We start from the raw sequence: 21,650 nt of genomic DNA, 5'->3' as shown, positions 1-21,650 counted from the left end.
GGGGACCGTATAAGGAATATATATATATATATATATATATATCCTCAGAATAGATAGCTAATTGCAGGTAATTATATTCTTATAATTAGCCATTAAGAGCTTTAGGGCAGCAATTTTGAAATATTGTCACATACATTCAAGACCATAAATTAGCAAAACATGCACATAATAACATAAAGAAATTAACCCTATATAATTTCTTCCCTCTTCTTTTCCATGTTAGTGTGTTTCTTTGAACCGACACATTTATCTGTATTTCAAGATGCTCAACTACATGCATATGGAGTGTGACACTTGTTGGTTTGTTCTGACCTAAGTATTTATTTTTTCTTTTCTCTTTTAAAGCCTCATCACTGGCTAATTTGGTGGTCCATAAAGTACTTTAATTAAAGAGTTTTGGTAGTGAAGTATTTAACACATACAACCAACTTTTTTGGATCGTGTGCCGTGAGGTGAAATATACATCCGCATAGTTTAATTTGTTTTGCCGGCATTGGTGATCTGCAATTTAGGATACCTCAGGATATTGCTTTACCAGCAGCATAATGTAAAATATATCAAACAAGGAACATAATTAATTTAATGAGACTTTTACGGCAGGAAATTTGAATTATTAAATTTGTGTTAAGTTCTGTCAGTTTTAAATATTTTTTTATTTTGATGTGATTTTAACTAGATCTAAACATTAAATAAAACAGAAAGCTTGTAAAGTAAAGGACAAATGGTATTTTCCTTTATGTCTACCGAAATATTATTCTCCACCCCCCGCAATTTGAAGCATTTTCTTGCTTTTAGCTCTACCGAAATATTATTCTAAGAACATATGCTAGTGATTCACATCATGCTAGCAATGAAAATGCAAACTTAATTGGTAACGAATTATTATTAACTAATAATTTTCAGGCCCTTTTATCTTTCTTTGAATCTTTGTGCAGTTTCATTTCCTAGTGTAGTGAACAATCATATCAATATTTCCAACAAAAACATGCTTTTAGCTCTACCGAAATATTATTCTAAGAACATATGCTAGTGATTCACATCATGCTAGCAATGAAAATGCAAACTTAATTGGTAACGAATTATTATTAACTAATAATTTTCAGGCCCTTTTATCTTTCTTTGAATCTTTGTGCAGTTTCATTTCCTAGTGTAGTGAACAATCATATCAATATTTCCAACAAAAACATAAACGATTATATGGTTGGTCATCAATGGACAATCAAGTAGGAAATATACTATATTCCTCCCTATGCAACCGCAAGCGGCCAAGAAATTCTCGGAGGAGTGAATTTTGCATCCGCTGCTGCTGGAATTAGAGAGGAAACCGGCCGTCAACTGGTAATTTAACAATTAAATACTCTCATAATACAATCTCAATAACAATATATCTAAGCCATCTACTATTAATGCAAAAGAGGTAGTCAAACAATTTACAAAAATACTCCTATGATGTGGTAAAAATATCATTATTCTTAAGAATTTTCAATAGGGTGTTGAAGATAACATCTTGCACCATGCAATTGTTTTTATAAAATATAAAGTAATCACATGATAGACACACTTAAAAATTTCAAATGGATTTTATGATTACGACTAAAAACAGCTAAAAATACAAAGTTCAAGAACTAACTGAATGAATTAAAACGTTTAGAGACCAAACCATCATTATACTAGTTGTGTAGAAACTTTTGACACCAAAAGCCAAAATCTCTATAAAAACAATTTCTTTCCTAATCATCCTTTTTCTATTTTAGCACAAAAATAATTAATTGCGAAATTCCATGTAGCCATATTCCTACTCAAAACCTATTTCTCTTAAGTTGTTATGTGTCTGTAGCTCCCAATTTTTTTGAAAAAGAGAGAGTTAAAAGAGAAGTGTTTTAGCATATAAAAAAGTCGACACATTCGAAACGGGATTAAAACTCCATGCGGAGGACAACTAGAATTAGTGCACTAATGAAAATTAAATAGATTATTTGGTTTGCTAAAGTTGTAGTATGAAAACTAGCTAGCTAAATAAAGATTATATATCAAACTCTTGTAGGGGGGTCGGATCACATTTAGAGGGCAGGTAGAGAACTACAGGAACACAGTTTCTCAAGTAGTGGAGTTGCTTGGAGACGAGGACACAGCAGCCAATTACCTTAGCAAATGCATCTTCTCAATCGGACTTGGCAGTAACGATTACCTCAACAACTATTTCATGCCTCAGTTTTACAACACCGGCAATCAATACACGCCTGAAGAATATGCTACTGATCTCATTCAACGTTATACTCAACAACTGAGGGTCAGTCTCTCTCTCTCTCTCTCTCTTTATATATATATATATATATATATATATGAATATATATGTTGATACTTGATATTAAGCAACAAATTCCTTTTTTATACCAGATAATGTTATAACAATAAGTAACTTGTCCTTTAATCCATTCTCAGATAAATAGTACATTTTATTTGTTAGAAGATAACATGTTATATTAATTAATATCGTTTGGTACTAGAGTTTGATATATCACTTAATATTCTCTAATTTCGCATACGCTTATTGCTAAACAGAGGAGCAGATTTCTAATTTCCCATTTCCCATTTATTATATATTTTTTTTCTTTTTTAGACCCTGCATTTTGTGATAATCAAGAAATCATATCTTACGTTTCGGACAGCACACACTTATATCTTCAGATTTGTTATTCTTGTGAAATCCTTTATTTTCAATCAAATGTTGGTTTTGAATATGAAAAAGACCTACATGTCCTTCACATTTTGGAATTTTTATTGTTTTCTTATTCTTATTATTTTTTGTTTAAGTACATTTAGGGTCTTTGGTAATGGTCGAAATAGACTATTGATCGAGAAAATATAAGAATCGAGCATAAATTTAAAATGTAAATGTAACATGAATACAGGGTATAAAAATGTTTTTTAAAAAAGCCATTATATTTTATTTTGTCAAATAGGGTTCCACCAGGCTTGTCGTTTAGTTGGCAATTGAATGCTACGAGCTACTTCCACATTTAAGTGTAATAAAACTTATTAAGTGACATAGCTTCCTGGCTTTTATTGCATCTGTTCCCATTAAGATAGGTCCAGATCAAATCACATCAATTCATTAATTTTGATTCAATAAAAAAGTTGATGGTTTAACTTTTTTTTTTTTTTTTTTTTTTTTTTGAGAAAATCTGAGAGGTTTAACATTTGTAGATATAGAAGCTTACACGTTTAACATTTTTGTTAAATAGATTTTGTACAATTATGGAGCAAGGAAGGTGGTCTTGTATGGAATAGGTCAAATAGGCTGCAGCCCAAATCAATTGGCCCAAAATAGCCAAGATGGTAAAACTTGTGTGGAGAAGATCAACTCAGCAAATAGGATATTCAATGCAAGGCTTAAAGGTGTTGTGGACCAATTCAACAACCAATTTACAGATGCAAGATTTATCTACATTGACTCTTATGGAATTTTTCAGGATATAATAGCCAGTCCCTCAACTTATGGTAAGTAGCATTAATCAACACTCTTACAATCAAATTTAACTTCAAAATAATCTTTATATAAACAACACATTGAAACAAACATACCCAAATAAATAAATAAAGAAAAAAAAGAAAGAAACCAATCTTTCAGGATATTTATTGTTGTTGTTTTTTTTTTTTTTAAAGAATTGATAAATTAAGGCATCGTTCGCTTCGCGGATTCGAGTTGAGATGTGATATTTTTTGGAAACTTTTTACTATAACAGAAAAAATTAGATGTGATATTTTTTAAGAGCTCTTAACTGTAAAAATCTAAAACTAAAAAATCAAATAGGTAAAATGAATGAGGCTTAAGATAGCAAGAGTCATGAGTTCAAATCTTAGTTTTAAACATTCATACTATCACATGCACGCATACACATGATAGGCAATCGCAGAGCCACTTTATTATGATTTTTCCGTTTTTGCCCGTATTAAGAATCGGTCTTTATATGTACACTCTACTGTATGTATACGCGTATTAATTATCAAAGTTGTGTTGATGAACGTTTGTGTATTATTGTGGCTGATTTTCAGGATTTAGCAACGTCAATGAGGGTTGCTGTGGTGTGGGTAGGAACAATGGGCAAATTACTTGTCTGCCCCTCCAAACTCCTTGCGCAAACAGAAATGCCTATCTGTTTTGGGATGCATTCCACCCAACCGAGGCTGGGAATGCTGTTGTGGCCAGGAGAGCTTACACTGCTCAGCGCCCATCAGATGCTTACCCAGTTGATATTCGCAGGCTAGCTCAGATTTAGCAATATTAAGTCAATATTCTTGGACAGCATTAATGGCTTTCTCGTGTTTTGTTTTTTTTGTTTTTTTTTTTTGTATGCGTTTCTTTTGGTTTGTTTTACTTATTATTAATTGTTGCAGTTGTTCTTAAGGAAGTGTAGTACTCTAGGTCCCTTGGGATTTAAACTTTCGTAAAATGTAATATTTAGAGCACATCCAAAATTTGGCTTGTGGGAAAGACATAATGAGTATAGTATGATGAGTCTCCATCTCGTGTACCTGCCTCAATAATGACAACTATGTGGCCTGCATATATATAGACAAATTATTGAATATATCATTGAGTAGTTGTATTCAATCACATGTAGCCGTTAACTATTCTTGCACATGCACGATATGCAATTGCATTTAATATATGTGTGCAATTTAGTTCAATATTATTAGTGATACTCAACCTTTCTTGATAAACATATATAGCAACTAAAGTTGCTTGACATTGCAACTAAAATGAGCAATTTAACCTCTTCCCATAAATATGTTCTAAAATAAAAGATGTTGACGGTGAAATTCTACCAACCACAAAGAAACTAAACTTTAAATTCAAAACCAAATTAAAATAGATCAAGATAACAAAAGAAAAATGAAACATAAATTGAAAATAATTAGAAAGTAAAGAAAACTTGGTATGATCTTATTGATAAACTTTAGTACACACTCATCTCGTCCAACTCAATCCACCTAGCTCAACACACTTATTAGCTCACCTAGCTTAGCTCCCCTAGATTGAGCTAGATGATTGAGTGGTAGACATTTAGGCTGCGAAATTTATCAGAACATTTAATATTCCATAACTGTTCTGAGCTAGAGCTAACTTGAACTACGAGCTCCGATATTGTTGATGTGGAATGATGAATTGGACTAGAAATTTATGGCCCTATAGTTAGTTAATTTAAATTTTTAATTCGAGTTGAGATGTGACTTTATATGAGAGTTTTTTTATTATAGTAAAAAAGTTAGATGTGATTGTTTCTAAAATTTTTTTACTGTAATAAAACTTAAATTTTAAACTCAAATCGGTAAAATAAACGAGCGCTTAAGCAGAAAGCAAACATATTTGAGTTGGTACTTTCAAGTACATGCATTAAATTAGTGGTTAGGCCCTCATTGTTATATTACAAAACAACTCAAGAGTATCGAACTTGGTTAGACCGGACAGACTATTAAATTTGCAAGTATCGTGACAAACATACTAATAGAAAAAAAATATTAGCATGTTTCCACAAACATAACGTTGTGCAGAAATACTAAATAACCAAAAAGAAAATATAATTATTTAACGTAAACAAAAACCCAAAAGCACAAAAAAAAAAAAAATCTCGTGCTGATCACACCACTAAAAGTAGAAAGACTTTTTTTAAGCTATAAAAATTAGGGATATTTATATTTTTATACCCCGTGTTTTAAGTTTATTCAAAATCTATACCTTCAATTTTTTATCTCATTAAATGTATACTTTTAAATTAAATTTAATATACAAATCTATACCTCATCTCGGTCAATAATTGATTTTGACCTTTAAAATGACTAAACTATCCTTAAGAAAAAGGGAAAAAACACTAAAATTTTCTAATATTATGATAATTAAAAATTAATAACACAAAAAAAGCTCATTTGAATGGTATTTTATATATTTTAGAGGTTAAAATTGTGAGTTTAAAGTTTTTTTTTTAAGGTTTTTTTTTTTTTTTTTATGTTTTTATTTAAGGGTATTTTAGACATTCTCAATGTTAAAATCGAGGATTGATTCCCTCCATTATAAAGTTTTAATAATAAATTTAATTTGAAAGTATATATTTAATAAGATTAAAAATTAAATGTATAATTTTTAAATAAACACAAAACAGAATGTATAAATTATTACGTTTATGATGGAGGGAATCAACGATTTTTTCGGAACCCCATAAATCTTAACCCAAAACATGACCTGCAATGACTTGTCCTTGGTCCAACTGATGTAGTGCAAACTAGATCGATTGCTATCTGTGGACAATATACTCCGAGCACAATCTATCTACCTTCAGAGTGTTTTTAGTTAGAGGGAGGGAGGGAAAGTTCAAATCTCTTGTTTAGTTAGAAAGAGAGGGGAAGAGAGAGAAGAGGTGGAGTCAATCTTTTCAGAGCCATCATTTTGCATCCATCTATCTATGATGGGATCCATACAATCCACCCACTAAAGATTTAAAAAGATTATTTTATCTTTTAAAAACTTTATTTGAATTTGATAAAAAAAAAAAATAATCTAGTGATTAAACATATATTTATACATCCATCATTTTAACTCTCTCCCTTCTAATAAATAATATAAAAGAGTATTATAATCATCTTTATCCATCACTTTCCTCGTCTTTTTAACTCCCTCCTCTCCATCCCTCTTACCAATCGAAGCCTTAAGACTTCCTTGACAAAACATTATCCCTAGACCAAAATCTGGCCAAATATAGCTCATATGATATTCTCAAAAAATTTACACCATGAAATTTGATTCAATTAAAATTTTTCTATCTGCTCTATATTTTAGAAAATTGCGTCATGTACATATAACTTATCTTTGAGAACAAGCCTATTTTCATGACATTCTATATTAAGGTACATTAAATTTGAAGTTTTCTTGAATATTAGCATTTATTTTATCCTGTTCAAAGGCTGGGAAGCAAAACGTGATTCATAAGCCTTTTTTCTTTTTGGCCGAGAAAATATCTTCTACTCACATTATATTTTCTTATCCCACCACAAAAAAATTTAGGTCTTATTTTTATTTTGCTGAAGAGGTTTATAGTTGGATTTAAGCTTTAAATAAGAATTAACACATGCAAATCTACTAATTTGATGTCCATTCGTTTCATGGATTTAAGTGGGTTTGAACCCATTATCTGATTTAAACTCATATTTGGTTGTTAAAAGTTTAAACATAGACTTCGGTTAGGAGCCCTTGGAAGCTCAAACTTTTGGGTTTCGGAGAACTTAACCGCCTCTTAAGGGAAATTTTTATGCTGCCGGGCTGCTTTTACATGACAACGTGTCAGAGAGCAGGAGATGACACGTGGCATAAAAAGAATTGAAGTTTTTTTTTTTTTTTTTTTTTTCAGAGAGGAGGGGATGACACGTGGAATAAAAAGAATTGAATTTTTTTTTTTTTTTTTTTTTTTTCTGAGCAAAGAATTGAAGTTAAAGGGCAACCGGTTGAATAGGTCATGAAGGTAATTAATGGAGAAAGAAATTAGAGGCCTACAAATTGTATGCTCCTTAGGCTCCTTATCATGTAAATTTGTGCGAATTGAGTCGAAGTATACAAATTATTATGAGCTCAACTTAAAAATTGCCCTAATCATCCCGGACCAGATATTTAGTGAGTTAAAATATAAAAAATAATACTATAAATTATCTTTTTTGGGTTAGATTGAGATGAGATGGGTTGAGTTTGTAAGTTATTTGGGTTTATGTATTGTCTTACCTACAATGGTTTAACTTACTGAACGATCGATAAAATAAAAAATGTGATTAAGGAAATTCTTTTAGCCCCCGTTTATTTTATCAATTCGAGTTTTGTTACAGTAAAAAATTCTCAGAAACAGTCACATCTAATCTTTTTGCTATAATAAAAAGTCAATTCGAGTTTTGTTACAGTAAAAAATTCTCAGAAACAGTCACATCTATTCTTTTTGCTATAATAAAAAACTCTCATATAAAATCACATCTCAATTCAAATTAAAAATTCAAATCAATGAACTAAATGAGCTCTTAGTGTACCCAGCCAAGTTTTAAAACTCATTCCTTTGTGTTCTTGGACATTGGTTGTGTGTATGAATGTGAGAAGCCTAGAGCCATGATTCTGGCATCGTTTATTTCATTGATTCGAGTTTTCAATTTTAAGTTTTTACAGTAAAAAACTTTAAAAAAATATTACATCTAATTTTTTCTACTACAATGAAAAATTTTAAAAAAATATCACATTTGAGCTCGAATTGAAAACTCAAATTCACGAAGTGAACGAGGCTAATGATATAATGATAAAGATCACACGTCCTACAAAGACGATCGCATGATAAATGAGCATCATTGACAACATATTTTTAAACATTTAAAAAATTATAAATAAAAAACACTCTCTCTGTGCTCTCTCTCCAAACTCTCTCTCCTCAAACTCTCTCTCCTCTCTCTTTTTGAGAAGCCCAGAACTGAGAAACCAAAATAATTCCAAACTCACAGCCATTGCCGGTCTTATTCCACGGGCCGAACTCGGCTGAAACAAAGACCACAGACATCCCATGTATATACATATAATTTGGAGTTTTAATTGTCAAATTAAGTGGATCTGTATTTGGCAATTTTGGGTCTTAATTACGTGCTGGTTGATCTTGATTTTTTAGGCAGCCAGATTGAGTCAACAAGAAAGCCATGACCATCCAGGTACTCTCTACAAGCAATTCCACTCAAGTTTTTTTTTATTAAAAAAACCCCAAAAAAATTGAACAAAAATGGATCAAACCCACTAAACAAAAACTGGAAAAATAGATGCTCATATTCACGGGAGGTCCAGAAAACTCTTCTTCCGTAATCTTCAACGGACCCCGATTTACACCCAAATTGAGAAAGAAATCAACGATTTTGAAACTTGCCCAGTTGTTAATTTAAGCAAAGGAAGTGTTTATGACAAGAAAAAGATTCCAACTTTTTACAGATAGGAGGGGGTTGGTGGAGTGTGTTTGGTATTTTTATTAGTTGGTAATTTATTGGTAATCATGTAAAAATTTAAAAAATAGGTTCAAGAAAATTTCGTATTGTAGAAGAAGATTTAGAATCAGATTTGAAGTTAAAGTTACAGATTTTGTTGCGTTTAGTTTTAAAGAGATAAGGATAAAGGCTGGTCAAAGGAAGATAAGCTATTGGTTGAGATTTAGAGAGATAAAGAGATAAATACCCTGATCAAAAGAAGATAAGACATTGGTTATTTGAATTTAAATGAGATTCTAAAAAGAGATAATGTGGAGATTAAGTTACTATTTTAAAGGAGTAATTCAGATTTGAAAAGTAGATGTATAATTTGAATATGCATTGGTTTGTTTCAATTTGGTAATTACGAGATACACTTTAAATGCATCATCTTGAGATATATATACATATATATATTTGTGTGTGAATGATTTTGATGGGCATTGACGTGGAGATGACTAAGAGTATATAAATGCCAAAAAGATGATGATGAAGTCAACATGAAGATAAAGATGTTGGTATATATAATATTTGAATCGGATTTGGATAAGGGGTGTATAATCCGGATTCAAAAGGAGATTTAGTTTTTAGTTTGAATTTAAAAAAATGCTCAACGTGGAGAGAACATTTAAGGTTTCATGCAGCTGATAATGGTGGAGAGGTTTTATAGAATATTTTCAAAAAAGAGTCTGTGAGTTTTTTTTTTTTTTTTTTTTTTTTTTTTTTTTTTGTGAGCCTTGTGCGTTATTGAGATCGTCCTTCGGGAGAGGGATTTGTTGCTTTCGGGAGGAAGCTTTGTCGGTCGAAGGGAGTTCACCGTGCAGTTTAGAAGACGTGTGGTGTACGCTAAACAAAGTCATTGTGCGATTTCATCACAGCGGCGTCATAGTCTAGGAGGGAGTCATTGAGTGAATAAGTCCGTAAGTGTTGTAATTCTTAAAGTATAGTGAAACTGTTTATTGTTTGGGCATGGCCCCGCAGAGTAGGTGTGCGCACCGAACTGCGATACCATATTGTGTGTTCTTTTGATTTCTGCACTTTATTCTACTCGAACAATTTGAACAGTAAGAAATCCAGATCTTAATTAATTAAGTCATCTTCCAGACAATGTTCCAACATCATCTGGAACATCGGACGTAACATCAGATCTAACAAGTGGTATCAGAGAGGCTAACTGACCATAAGTTCGGTGAGATCTTGGAGAATTGATCTGTTATGTTTGGAATGGATTTTTTGAAGGAAGAAGGTTCAGTTGTACGTCCCCCTCTGCTCGATGGTTCGAATTATTCATATTGGAAGGCTCGGATGAAGGCTTTCATAAAGGCTTAAGATGAAAGAGCATGGCGTGTAATCCTGATCAGATGGAAGCATCCAGAAACAAAGGATGCAGAAGGAAAGGAGATTCTCAAGCCTGAAGAGTCATGGAGCACTGATGAAGACAGGTTGGCAAACTACAACTCAAGTGCGCTCAATGCAATATTCAATGGAGTGGATGTTCACCAGTTCAAAATGATATCTACATGTGAATCGACAAAAGAAGCATGAGAGATTCTAGAGGTGGCTCATGAAGGAACAACCGCGGTCAGACAATCAAAATTGAATATACTCACAACCAGGTTCGAAACTCTTCGAATTCATGAAACTGAAACTATTTCTAAATTTAATTCATGGTTGTGTGATATAGCTAATGAATCATTTGCTATTGGTGAAAAAATTCCTGAGGTAAAACTTGTCAGTAAGACGTTGAGATCATTACCACAGAGATTTGCCTACAAAGTCACTGCCATTGAAGAGGCGAAAGATACTGAAACTATGAGACTTGATGAATTGATGGGATCATTGATGACATTTGAAATGAATCTGAGTCAAAATAAGAAGGAGACAGAGATTTCTCAGGGGATTGCTTTCCAAGCCAAAGTGGAAGATAATGTTGAAGAAGAAGATGAGGACTTAACGGAGTCTCTTACTCGATTGACTAAAAATTTCAACAGGGTGATGAAGAAGTTCAACGAGAAGAACCAAACTCCAACTTTCAACAACTCCAACAATTTTCAGAAATATAAGGGAGCTACAAATTCCTCCAATGATAAGAAGAAGAATATGAGAATTCAATGCCGGGAGTGCGACAGTTATGGTCACATTCAGTCTGAGTGTGCTAACACTCTCAAAAAGAGGAAGAAGTCTCTCAACGTCACATGGAGTGATGAGGATTCTGAAGGCAACTAGGAAGATGATGATCATGTGAACAACTATGTTGCGTTCAAGGTCTACCAAGATGTTTCAAACTACAGTGTTACAGATCGTGTCACAGCTCATGTTGCAACATCATCTGCAACACACTCTGGAAAACCAGATGAAAACGGAGATTTTTCAAATTCTGACGGTTCCAGCAATGGCGAAGAACTGACTGAGGAGATAATCCAGGAGGCATATGAAACCATGTTCAACAAATGAGTTTTGGTGGTTAAAATGAATAAGTCTTTGCGGGAACGAGTCGATGAGCTTATTAAAGAGAAGGATGTACTTAAGAGGGCTGCTATAAACTATGAATTTCAGGCTGTTGAAAAGGAGAAAAAGTTGCAGGAGACAAGAGCTGAATTGGAGCACACTCAAAAGTCATTGAAGATGATGAATTCAGGCACCTCAAAATTGGATAACATTCTCTTAATAGGAAAAGTGAGTAGTGATCGACATGGCCTTAGCTATATTGGTGAGAGCTCAATGTCCAAAACAATGTTTGTGAAGAAGACGCCTACCCCTAAGCCTCCGAATTCCTCCAGTAAGAAGGTTACTATCTCATCCCCTCGACATAGAATGTTTGTCCCTACATGTCATTACTACGGTATACCTGGCCACATAAGACCGAGATGCTACAAGTATTTAAATGCTTTGAAGAGAGGTATGCTCATTAATCCACCAAATTTTGCAAACTCAAAAAGGACACCTAACGTGAAGATTAATGTGGAAAATAATTTGTCTAGATGTGTGTAGGTAAGAAAATCTAATTTGAGGTGTCATAAGGCTTATACTTCTTTAAAAACATGTACTAATGATCATGGATGTAGTGATGGAAGTTGCACTAAGACATGTGTTAAGAGCATTATATATGGAAGAATGCTACATTCAGGGGGAGAAAGACACATAGAAGATTCATGGGGAGTAAGCTATAAAGATCAATGCCCTTAAAGATATCTAGTACGAAGTGTTGCACTAAGTGTTCCAACAAATGTGAATTTTTTGTTTTTTATTTTTTTCTCGTTGTGTCTTTGGCTTATTTTTGTCAAAAAGGGGGAGAACAATGTACTTCTTTACGTTTTTGAATTTTTGGGATCTTTTGTTAGTTTTGCCAAAAAATGTCAAAGGGGGAGATTGTTAGGTATTTTTATTAGTTGGCAATTTATTGGCAATCGTGTAAGAATTTAAAAAATAGGTTCAAGAAGATTTCGTATTACAGAAGAAGATTCAGAATCAAATTTGAAGTTAAAGTTGCACATTTTGTTGCGTCGAGTTTTGAAGAGATAAGGATAAAGGCTTGGTCAAAGGAAGATAAGATATTGGTTGAGATTTGGAGAGATAAAGAGATAATACCCTGGCCAAAGGAAGATAAGGCATTGGTTATTCGAATTTAAATGGTATTCTAGAAAGAGATAATGTGGAGATTAAGTTGCTATTTTAAACGAGTAATTCAGATTTGAAAAGTAGATGTATAATCCGAATATGCATTGGTTTGTTTCAATTTGGTAACTACGAGATACACTTCAAAGGCATCATCTTTGGATATATATATATATATATATGTATATATTTGTGCGTGAATGATTTTGATGGGCATTGACGTGGAGATAGCTAAAAGTATATAAATGCCAAAAAGATGATGATGAAGTCAACGTGAAGATAAAGATGTTGGTATATATAATATTTGAATCGGATTTGGATAAGGGGTGTATAATCCGGATTCAAAAGGAGATTTAGTTTTTAGTTTGAATTTAAAAAAATGCTCAACGTGGAGAGAACATGGAGGAAGCTTTATTTAAGGTTTCATTGCAGCTGATAATGGTGGAGAGATTTTATAGAATATTTTCAGAAAAGAGTCTGTGAGTTTTTTTTGTGAGCCTTATGCGTTATTGAGATCGTCCTTCGGGAGATGGATTTGTTACTTTTGGGAGGAAGCTTTGTCGGTCGAAGGGAGTTCGCCATGCAGTTTAGAAGACGTGTGGTGCATGCTAAACAGAGTCATTGTGCGATTTCATCATAGCGGCGTCATAGTCTAGAAGGGAGTCCTTGAGTGAATAAGTCCGTCAGTGTTGTAATTCTTGAAGTATAGTGAAACTGTTTATTGTCTGGGCGTGGCCCCGCAGAGTAGGTGTGCGCACCGAACTGCGATACCATATTGTGTGTTCTTTTAATTTCTGCACTTTATTCTACTCGAACAATTTGAACAGTAAGAAATCCGGATCTTAATTAATTAAGTTATCTTCTAGACAATGTTCCAACATCATCTGGTACATCGGACGTAACATCATATCTAACAGAGTGCAAGGGGGAAGGGCCGACATGGTTGTCCCGGGCGGCGTCGTGGGCTGCTCGAGTTTTGGACCAGGGGTGGAGCGTTGAAGAATTTCATTTGAGTTGTTGGGTTTGTTTCTTCAAATCTTCATATACGTTAAGATCATCTTGACACTCTTATTTACTTGGTTGATCTCTCTTCAATACATATGATGACGATCGTTAAAAATAGTTAGTGTTAAGTGAACGACCATTTTTTATTTCATATTTAATAATAGGTCTTTTTATATTAACACACTTTTGTGTTTTATTAAAATAATAGAGACTTTTAATGTAAATTAATAACATCAACACCCCTCTTCTTAACTCTGTTAACTTTTAAGGATAAAATGACAAAAATATCCAATTAATTACAACCGTTGATGTGAGTCACTCAATCTTAACCCTTGATCGCTTGTATGGTTTTGCCTGGAATAAACCAACCATAGATTTAGGAGCTGCTGCATCCCCATTGCTCACCATACCAGATCCGGAACCATAGATTTGTATATGTTGAAATCGGGTATGATGGTGATGCTATTCATGAAACATGCTTTAATTTTTTAGATTATTTTTACATATATTTTTTTGTTAGTGAAATATTCTTGAAATATATGTGTTACTATCAAAGTGGCAATAAGCGTTAATTATAAGTTTTTTTCTATAAAAAAAAACAGTTATGAATTTGTTAAAATATTAATAGGATAATATATTTTGTTGGGTGTCGTTTATTACTATAATTTTTTTAAAATAAAAAATATATATTAACCAAAAATATTACAATTAAAAGTAAAATTTGATGAAAAAAATTAGACTGAAACTTATTGTTATAAGTGTATAAATATCAATTAATCCTATTTTTAAGTTAACTTAGGATGAAAATGTCATTTCTTAATCTACAATTTTTCAAGTGAGGGTTTCTTTGGTATTTTTAAAAATTTTAACGGTCAAACTTAACGGTCAACTAACATAAGGGGTGTCTCCGTATATTTTTGCAAAACTCAAGGCATGGTGGTCTACTCTTGGATTACTTAAACATCTGCCCAACATCTCAACAATGTACGCAACATCCGGGCGTGTATAAATCTGAGCATACATTAGACTTCATACTGTTGACCCATAAGGAATCTTCTGCATTTCATTTTCCTCAAAATCATTCTTAGGACACTGATTGTAACTAAACTTGTCTCCCTTTGCCACAGGGGTATCACTTGATTTGCAATCCTACATGCCATATCTCTTGAGAACCTTCTCGATATAGCTCTTTTGTGATAATCTAAGAATACCCTGATAGTGATCATGGTGTATCTGTATGCCTAATACAAAAGAGGTGTCACCAATATTTTTCATCTGTAAATTCTTAGCTAAAAATCTCTTGGTTTCGTGCAATAAGCCCATATCGTTGCTGGCAAGCAAAATGTCATCGACATATAAAACCAGAAAAATATACTTGCCCCCACAAAACTTGTGGTATATGCAATCAGTGACCAAATTAATCTCAAAATCGAACGAGATAATCACTTGATGAAACTTGACATACCATTGTCGAGATGCTTGTTTGAGCCCATATATGGATTTCTTAAGTTTGCAAACCATATTCTTTGGGTTTCCATCATAAAGTTTTCTGATTGCACCATATAGATTGTCTCATCAATGTTACCATTTAGAAACGTTGTCTTTACATCCATCTAAGGTAATTCAAGATCAAAATGCACCACTAATGCCATTATAGTTCTGAAAGAGTCTTTTGAAGAAACTGGAGAGAATGTCTCTTTATAGTCGATGCCTTCTTTTTGTGTAAAGTCCTTGGTGACAAGACGAGTCTTGTACCTCTCCACATCGCCTTTCGAATCCCTCTTGGTCTTAAATATCTCTTTGCAACAAATGAGTTTCGCACCTTCTGGCAACATGGGAAGAGATCCTACACGTCATTATCCTTCATGGACTTAATATCCTCATTGAAATTAGGCTTGCCAAGAGCGTATTTATTTCAGCCTTTTCATTCTTGACAAACTTCTTTTTAATGTCTGCAAGGAACTCTTTACCTGTAGTAATCTTTTCAGACATTGTGCCTCTAAATGCTTTTGGAATGGCCTTCTTCATGATCATCATACACATGCAATTTGATTTCTCCCACCTTTCTATATCCCTCTTTTCATCAGAGGTACTCTTAACAATAAGAGGTGCGTGAGAATCAACCATTAACGCTAGGTCGAGATCCATGACTCCGATCCCTCAAAGCTTTTAATCTGATCCCTCAACTAGCATGGTAACAAAACAAAGTTTTAGGACACAATCCTCAATCCTAAAACAAATCAAGTTCAATTATGTCCAATTGTTTACTATTAGTGTGCCTTGGCTCAAATCTGAGTTTCACAAACGACTATATAATTCAGTTTGAGGATTCTTTAAATTGAAATCTAATTCATTAGTTTGGTTTCCCATTGAATTTCGACTTAAAAACAAGTTATTAAAGAAATTTCGGCAGTATGCCAGCAGAAATAGGGAAAATGTCAAACCTATAATTCAAGTTCAATTTTAAAATAAATTCTCCAGAAATAATCAAAACTAGTTTCCAATCAATTCAACAAATCCAATAACTGAAAGCCCCCATATTCAATTCAGTTTTAACAACAATTGTTCAAATCCAAATCCTAACTCAAAATTACAAATTCTCAAATCAATAACTCAAATTTAAGTATGGGTTTTTAAGAAATCTTTATCTCAAAGCACTTCAAGAAAAAGGGGTTTTTGCGACGACTTTTTGTCGTCCCAAAAACCCCCATGTCGTCGCAAATAAGAGTTTTTGCGACGACATGTCGTCGCAGATATGTCGTTGCAAAAAAATAGTCGCAAATACTTTTTTTGCGACGACACAGTGTCGTCGCAAATACATTTGCGACGACGCTCGTCGTTAATACTCCGTTGTTTAATTTGTCGTGATATAACATTTTTTGCTATGACAATTTCAAAATGTCGTCGCAAATAATTACCCTTTTTTGCGACGACAAGTATAAAAAAGTCGTCGCAAAAAACTGAAATAAATTTTTTTTTTGAATTTTTTAAAAAATGGCAATTAATTAATTTTTAATAATTTTAATTAAACATTATTATGTTACATACTGAATATAATTTATTAAGATACATTAAAAGTAAAATATAAATTAATATTAAAAACAATAAATCTAAATAAATTTATAAAATATATTATGAATACTACATGAAGTGCATATATAATGTTCAACAAAATATAAAAGTCTAAATAAAGTGAAAAATCAAGCAAAACATATAACAGAACTATTCGTCTAGGTTTGCAGCATCGCCAACAGTTGAATCATCATCAGGACTGTCATCATCTGAAGGAGGCAGATGAGCGTCTAGGTTAATTGGTTCTGGACGAGCAATCGTAGGTAATTGGATGTTGGGCTGCAATTTAGACACCAACTCTTACATCTTCACCTGATTGTCATAAATCTTCATTTGTTCCCGGTACGATTTCTTTAAATAACGATCCATATGCGGGTCAGGTTGAGCCGATGATGTTGCGTTCGAGAATGAACCAGCAGATGAAGGAGAAGCCCCGGAGTAATGCTTTTGGGAGAGCATCAGACCCACTCCTTTCTTATGTCCTCTACGCATGCCAAGAACTTGCTCCAAAACCCCATGCTCGTCAAGGGGGGGTCTAGTCGCGCTTGAAGTAGTCTGTGTTCTCTGCATTTGTCTCTCCTCTTCCAGAGTGTTCTACATAATAAGACATTATAATTATTTTTACGTGTTATAAAACCACTATTTCAGTATAAAAAAATTTAATAAGAAAAGTAAAAATACTTACGAAAGTCTGTTCCGCATGGGTATTAACCCAAGAGTCCCCGCGACGATGCATGTCCGTCCAATTGTCTATAGCAGACATCAGCTCTTGGGTCTCCGTACTAGCCTGTGAAATAAATTACATTTATTAAAATTCTTAAATTCTAACTAAATTTCGGCAGCATAATGACTTATTTTTCATATAATCGAAAAATCAAAACCTGTAAAAAAAATAACTTTAAAAGATTTCAGCACACCATAACTGCAAGATGTGCCACCCATAATAAGAATCACAAACATATAAATATGATAATGATAAAAAAATAAGTACTAACCTTCTTATTGCGATACTGAGAGTACGATAACCGACCATGTAGGCTTGGATACTTTTGGTTGCTACGATTACTTCTATTTGTCTCTGATATTTTCTGTTTATGATTAACTATAATAAGTAATAGTTACTTGAAATTATGTATAAAAAATCATGAAGTTCTAACAAATCTATAATTACTTGAAATTTGTCGCCGGAGAACCTATCGCAACAACGATCACAATGAACTTGATTTCTCATGTTACTCGGGAGACTTTCTCTACCGTAGCGTTTGTAGTGGCGGTGCAAGGAACTTTTCCAGTCCTTGTAGCACTTTGCTGCCTCCCTATTAACAACAGACCTCAGAATGCCGTTCTTGTAGTTATAGTCCATGTTAAACCAATCATTGCAAAACAGTTTCACATCGTTAAAACGCATTGTTAACTATAGTATAAACTATACAAAATGTACCATAAAAAAAATACCAGCATCCAGTCCTGAATTGTCCTCTTGTTCACGTCGCTAATGTCCTTCCAAGCATCGTGGAAGGGCTCGCATATGTCCCTGGTATGAATACCAACCGCACTATCAAACCAGGCACCATATTTACCAAGCGCCTTCCAAGTACCTCCCGCCTCATCAAATTCCACTGTGATTTTCCCGTCTTGAAGGACCTTTTGGGCGATTTCATAACCTTTTGCCCCACATCGACCTCTACATTGTCGAGGTTCAGGTGCTGTAAGCATATGAAAGCATTTCAAATAAACATGTACTACTACATTTATTTACTATATGATAGAACGAGAAAAAAAGTCAGAATAACATACCAGATCACAGAATGGCGGGGACTCTGTGAGGACCGGGAGGAGGCTGCGCTCCCCCTGAAGACCTAGCGCAAGTCGCTAATGTACCAGCCATCAATGTCTGTGAACAAATTCATATTAATAACAATATTTATAAATTCAAAGAAGATCATAATATTAAAACGAAATCTGAGAAAAATGACAAAGATTACTATTCTGCAGTTCTACTCATCGTCGCTGCTACATTATTGATTGTCGCCATCATCATTTATGTCATCATCGTCTTCAGATTCGATGACTTCCTCTTCAACGTACTCCTCTAAAGTTTCATCGTCTTCGTCATTAATAAAATCATCAACTACGGGAGACTTATCTTTCATAATTGCATCAACATCGGAAGTGACAACATGAGACGATCCATCATCTCGATTCAATACAAATGAGTCAATCTCTGGTAGTTCCACTACTAACCCAATATTTGTAGACTCTGTATCCTGGACTATCATCACGTCATCAATGTCAGTTTTTAGGATGTCCCAAATATGGCGATGTCTAAAGTGTTCTACAGCCTTCCAGTTTGGACCGTTAAATAAATCGTCTACGTAAAAAACTTGTTCTGCTTGAGATGCAAGTATGAAAGGTTCGTTCTCGTACCACGTGTCTTTAACAAAAATACTTATTCTATTTGTGTTGAATCCTTTTATTCCCGGGACGAGTGTCAAACCACAGACATTTAAAAAGCATAACAGAATTGTCATTCAAGTAGGACAGCTCATAAATGTCCTCTAAAACTCCATAAACATTTGGTTATCAGGTCCGCGAACACAAACACCACTATTTTGAGTACTTCGATTCATATCCCGATTGCGTGTCAGAAACTTGACACCGTTCACCACACAACCAGGATAACTTCGACATGAGAAGCTTGAACCACTTAAAAGCGAAAGTATTTGATCATTCGCTTCTGGCTCATTCTGCTTTCGAATATTAAAAATCTGTAAGGAGACATGAATTTTCTTTAAAATGAAACTTTTTAATGACTTAACAATGTTAATGCAAATTAATTATAAACGTACCTTATTCTTAAACCATTTTGGAAACTCTTTCGATTGAATTTCATCCAATGGTATGATTTGACCGTCGGCATCAATCTCCTTCCTATGGTCACTGTTTAACAGAGAATGAAAGTAAATGACATAATTGTATGCGACACAATCAACGAACAATTTAGTTACAAAAGTGAAAGTAATACGTATTCAATGAACTGCTGAATTTCTGGACAGTTCTGTAGGACGTACCACTCGGTTTTCTCTCGCAAATAAGTATCCAATGTGACGGGGGTCATCTTCCTAATTGGCCGACAACGAGTATCAAATACAGAAATCTTTTTAACAATACGATCTTCATCGTCTATCTAATTTCTGGCCAGTCGGTTAAACTGTGTTTCAACTCCAGTTAAATACAATGAACAAAAAGTCAGAGCTTCGTTCACAATGTATGCCTCAGCAATCGAACCCTCAGGATGTGCACGATTCTTGACATATTTCTTTAACGACCCAAGAAAACGTTCAAACGGATAGATCCATCTTAAGTGAACTGGTCCTCCTCGAATGATTTCTTCAGGCAAGTGTATAATAACTAAATGTACCATTATGTCAAAAAAGGCAGGAGGAAAAATTGTTTCTAACTTGCATAAAATAAGCACAATATCTTGTTGAGCTTTCTCTAAATCACTTTTCCGCAATGTCCTTGAGCATATTAACTCAAAAAAATTACTTAATTTTGTTATTGCATCAACGATCTCTTTCTTCATGAATGGTCGTATCCCTGTTGGCAATAATCGCTGCATTATGATGTGATAGTCATGTGATTTTAGCCTAGTAATTTTATTCTTCCATTCGATCACATTTTTCTTTAAATTTGAAGTAAATCCATTAGGAAACCTTACTGATTTTAAAAAATCACAAAACTTTTTACTGTCGTCGGGAGATAGTGTATAAGACGCATGTGATTTCATCCAACGATCACCGTCTTTGTACAAATGCAACTCCTTGCGCACCCCCATATTTTGTAGATCGATTCTCGCCTTATCCGTATCCTTACTTTTTCCGTCAATGTCTAGAATTGTGCCCAATAAGCTGTCGCATACATTCTTCTCAATATGCATGACATCTAAGTTGTGACGTAACGACAATGACTTCCAATAAGGCAACTCCCAAAAGATACTCTTCTTTGTCCAATTAAGCTCGCTTGCATGTTTTTTCCGCTTCTTCCCACCATACTTGTCATGTTTACCAGGCAATCTGAAGGACACATTTTGTAGTTGAGCTAAGATTTGGTGAACAGATTTTCGAGCCGGAGGAGGTCGTTTCTCAACCATTCCATCAAACTTTTTATTTTTTCTCATCCCATGTTTAATAGGAAGCCATCGCCGATGGCCAAAAAAATAAGTCTTACTTGTTATCCTCTTTGAAGGAGTTGCATCATTGCAAGTTGGGCATGCTAAATAGCCCTGACCACTCCATCCAGATAAACTACTACAAGCAGGAAAATCATTAACAATCATGAGCAACATAGCTCGCATTTGAAATGATGTATTCAAAACTGCGTCACGTACAATTACTCCATCATTCCACAAATCTTTTATCTCATCCACAAGAGGCCTTAAAAAGACATCCATATCCTTTTCGGGTGCATTTGGGCTAGGAATCAACAATGTCAACTTCTTATAAGGATCTTTAGTGCATAACCACGAAGGTAAATTGTAGGCCGTTAAAACCACCGGCCACATACTGTATGAGAGGCTCATGTTACCGAAAGGATTGAAACCATCAGCGGCCAACCCCAAGCGAACATTTCTCGGCTCACGTGAAAACTCAGGATACTTTTCATCTATCTCCTTCCATTCAATACCATCGACTGGATGACGCATTAAATCATCATCATTTGAACGCCCACGCTGGTGCCACGTCATATCTTTAGCTGTGTGATGAGAACCATACAGACGCTTCAACCGATCTGTTAATGGAAAATAACATAGTACTTTTCACAGGACTTGTTTAGTACCTTTTGTCTTTTTTTTCTTCTAACGTGATGTTTTACATACATGACACGTTTGTAGATCAGCGTTCTCCTTCCAAAACAAAGCACCATCGTAC

At 34.0% G+C, this 21,650-nt stretch overlaps 2 protein-coding genes across 2 annotated transcripts in view; both read left to right on the top strand.

Moving 5' to 3' along the window:
• The window catches only part of LOC21398696 (GDSL esterase/lipase At1g29660), a 5,926-nt gene extending 1,315 nt beyond the window's left edge, over positions 1-4,611 (top strand). Inside the window, 4 exon segments of the mRNA XM_024164776.1 lie at positions 1,235-1,338; positions 2,045-2,290; positions 3,246-3,501; positions 4,057-4,611. Coding sequence (XP_024020544.1) covers positions 1,235-1,338; positions 2,045-2,290; positions 3,246-3,501; positions 4,057-4,280 — 830 coding nt within the window. The 3' untranslated portion in view covers positions 4,281-4,611.
• Positions 4,612-8,449: 3,838 nt separating this feature from the next.
• LOC21398693 overlaps positions 8,450-21,650 on the top strand; it is a 27,489-nt gene continuing 14,288 nt past the window's right edge. The window contains exons 1-2 of the mRNA XM_010096805.2: positions 8,450-8,584; positions 8,685-8,724. The gene's annotated coding sequence lies outside the window, so the exon portion shown is untranslated. The remainder of the gene's footprint in view (positions 8,585-8,684; positions 8,725-21,650) is intronic.

The sequence above is a fragment of the Morus notabilis genome, unplaced genomic scaffold, assembly GCF_000414095.1.
Source record: "Morus notabilis unplaced genomic scaffold, ASM41409v2 Scaffold1187, whole genome shotgun sequence".
NCBI lineage: Eukaryota > Viridiplantae > Streptophyta > Magnoliopsida > Rosales > Moraceae > Morus > Morus notabilis.
The sequence above is the reverse complement of the archived record's forward strand: the minus strand, read 5'-3'. Positions and strand labels throughout refer to the sequence as shown.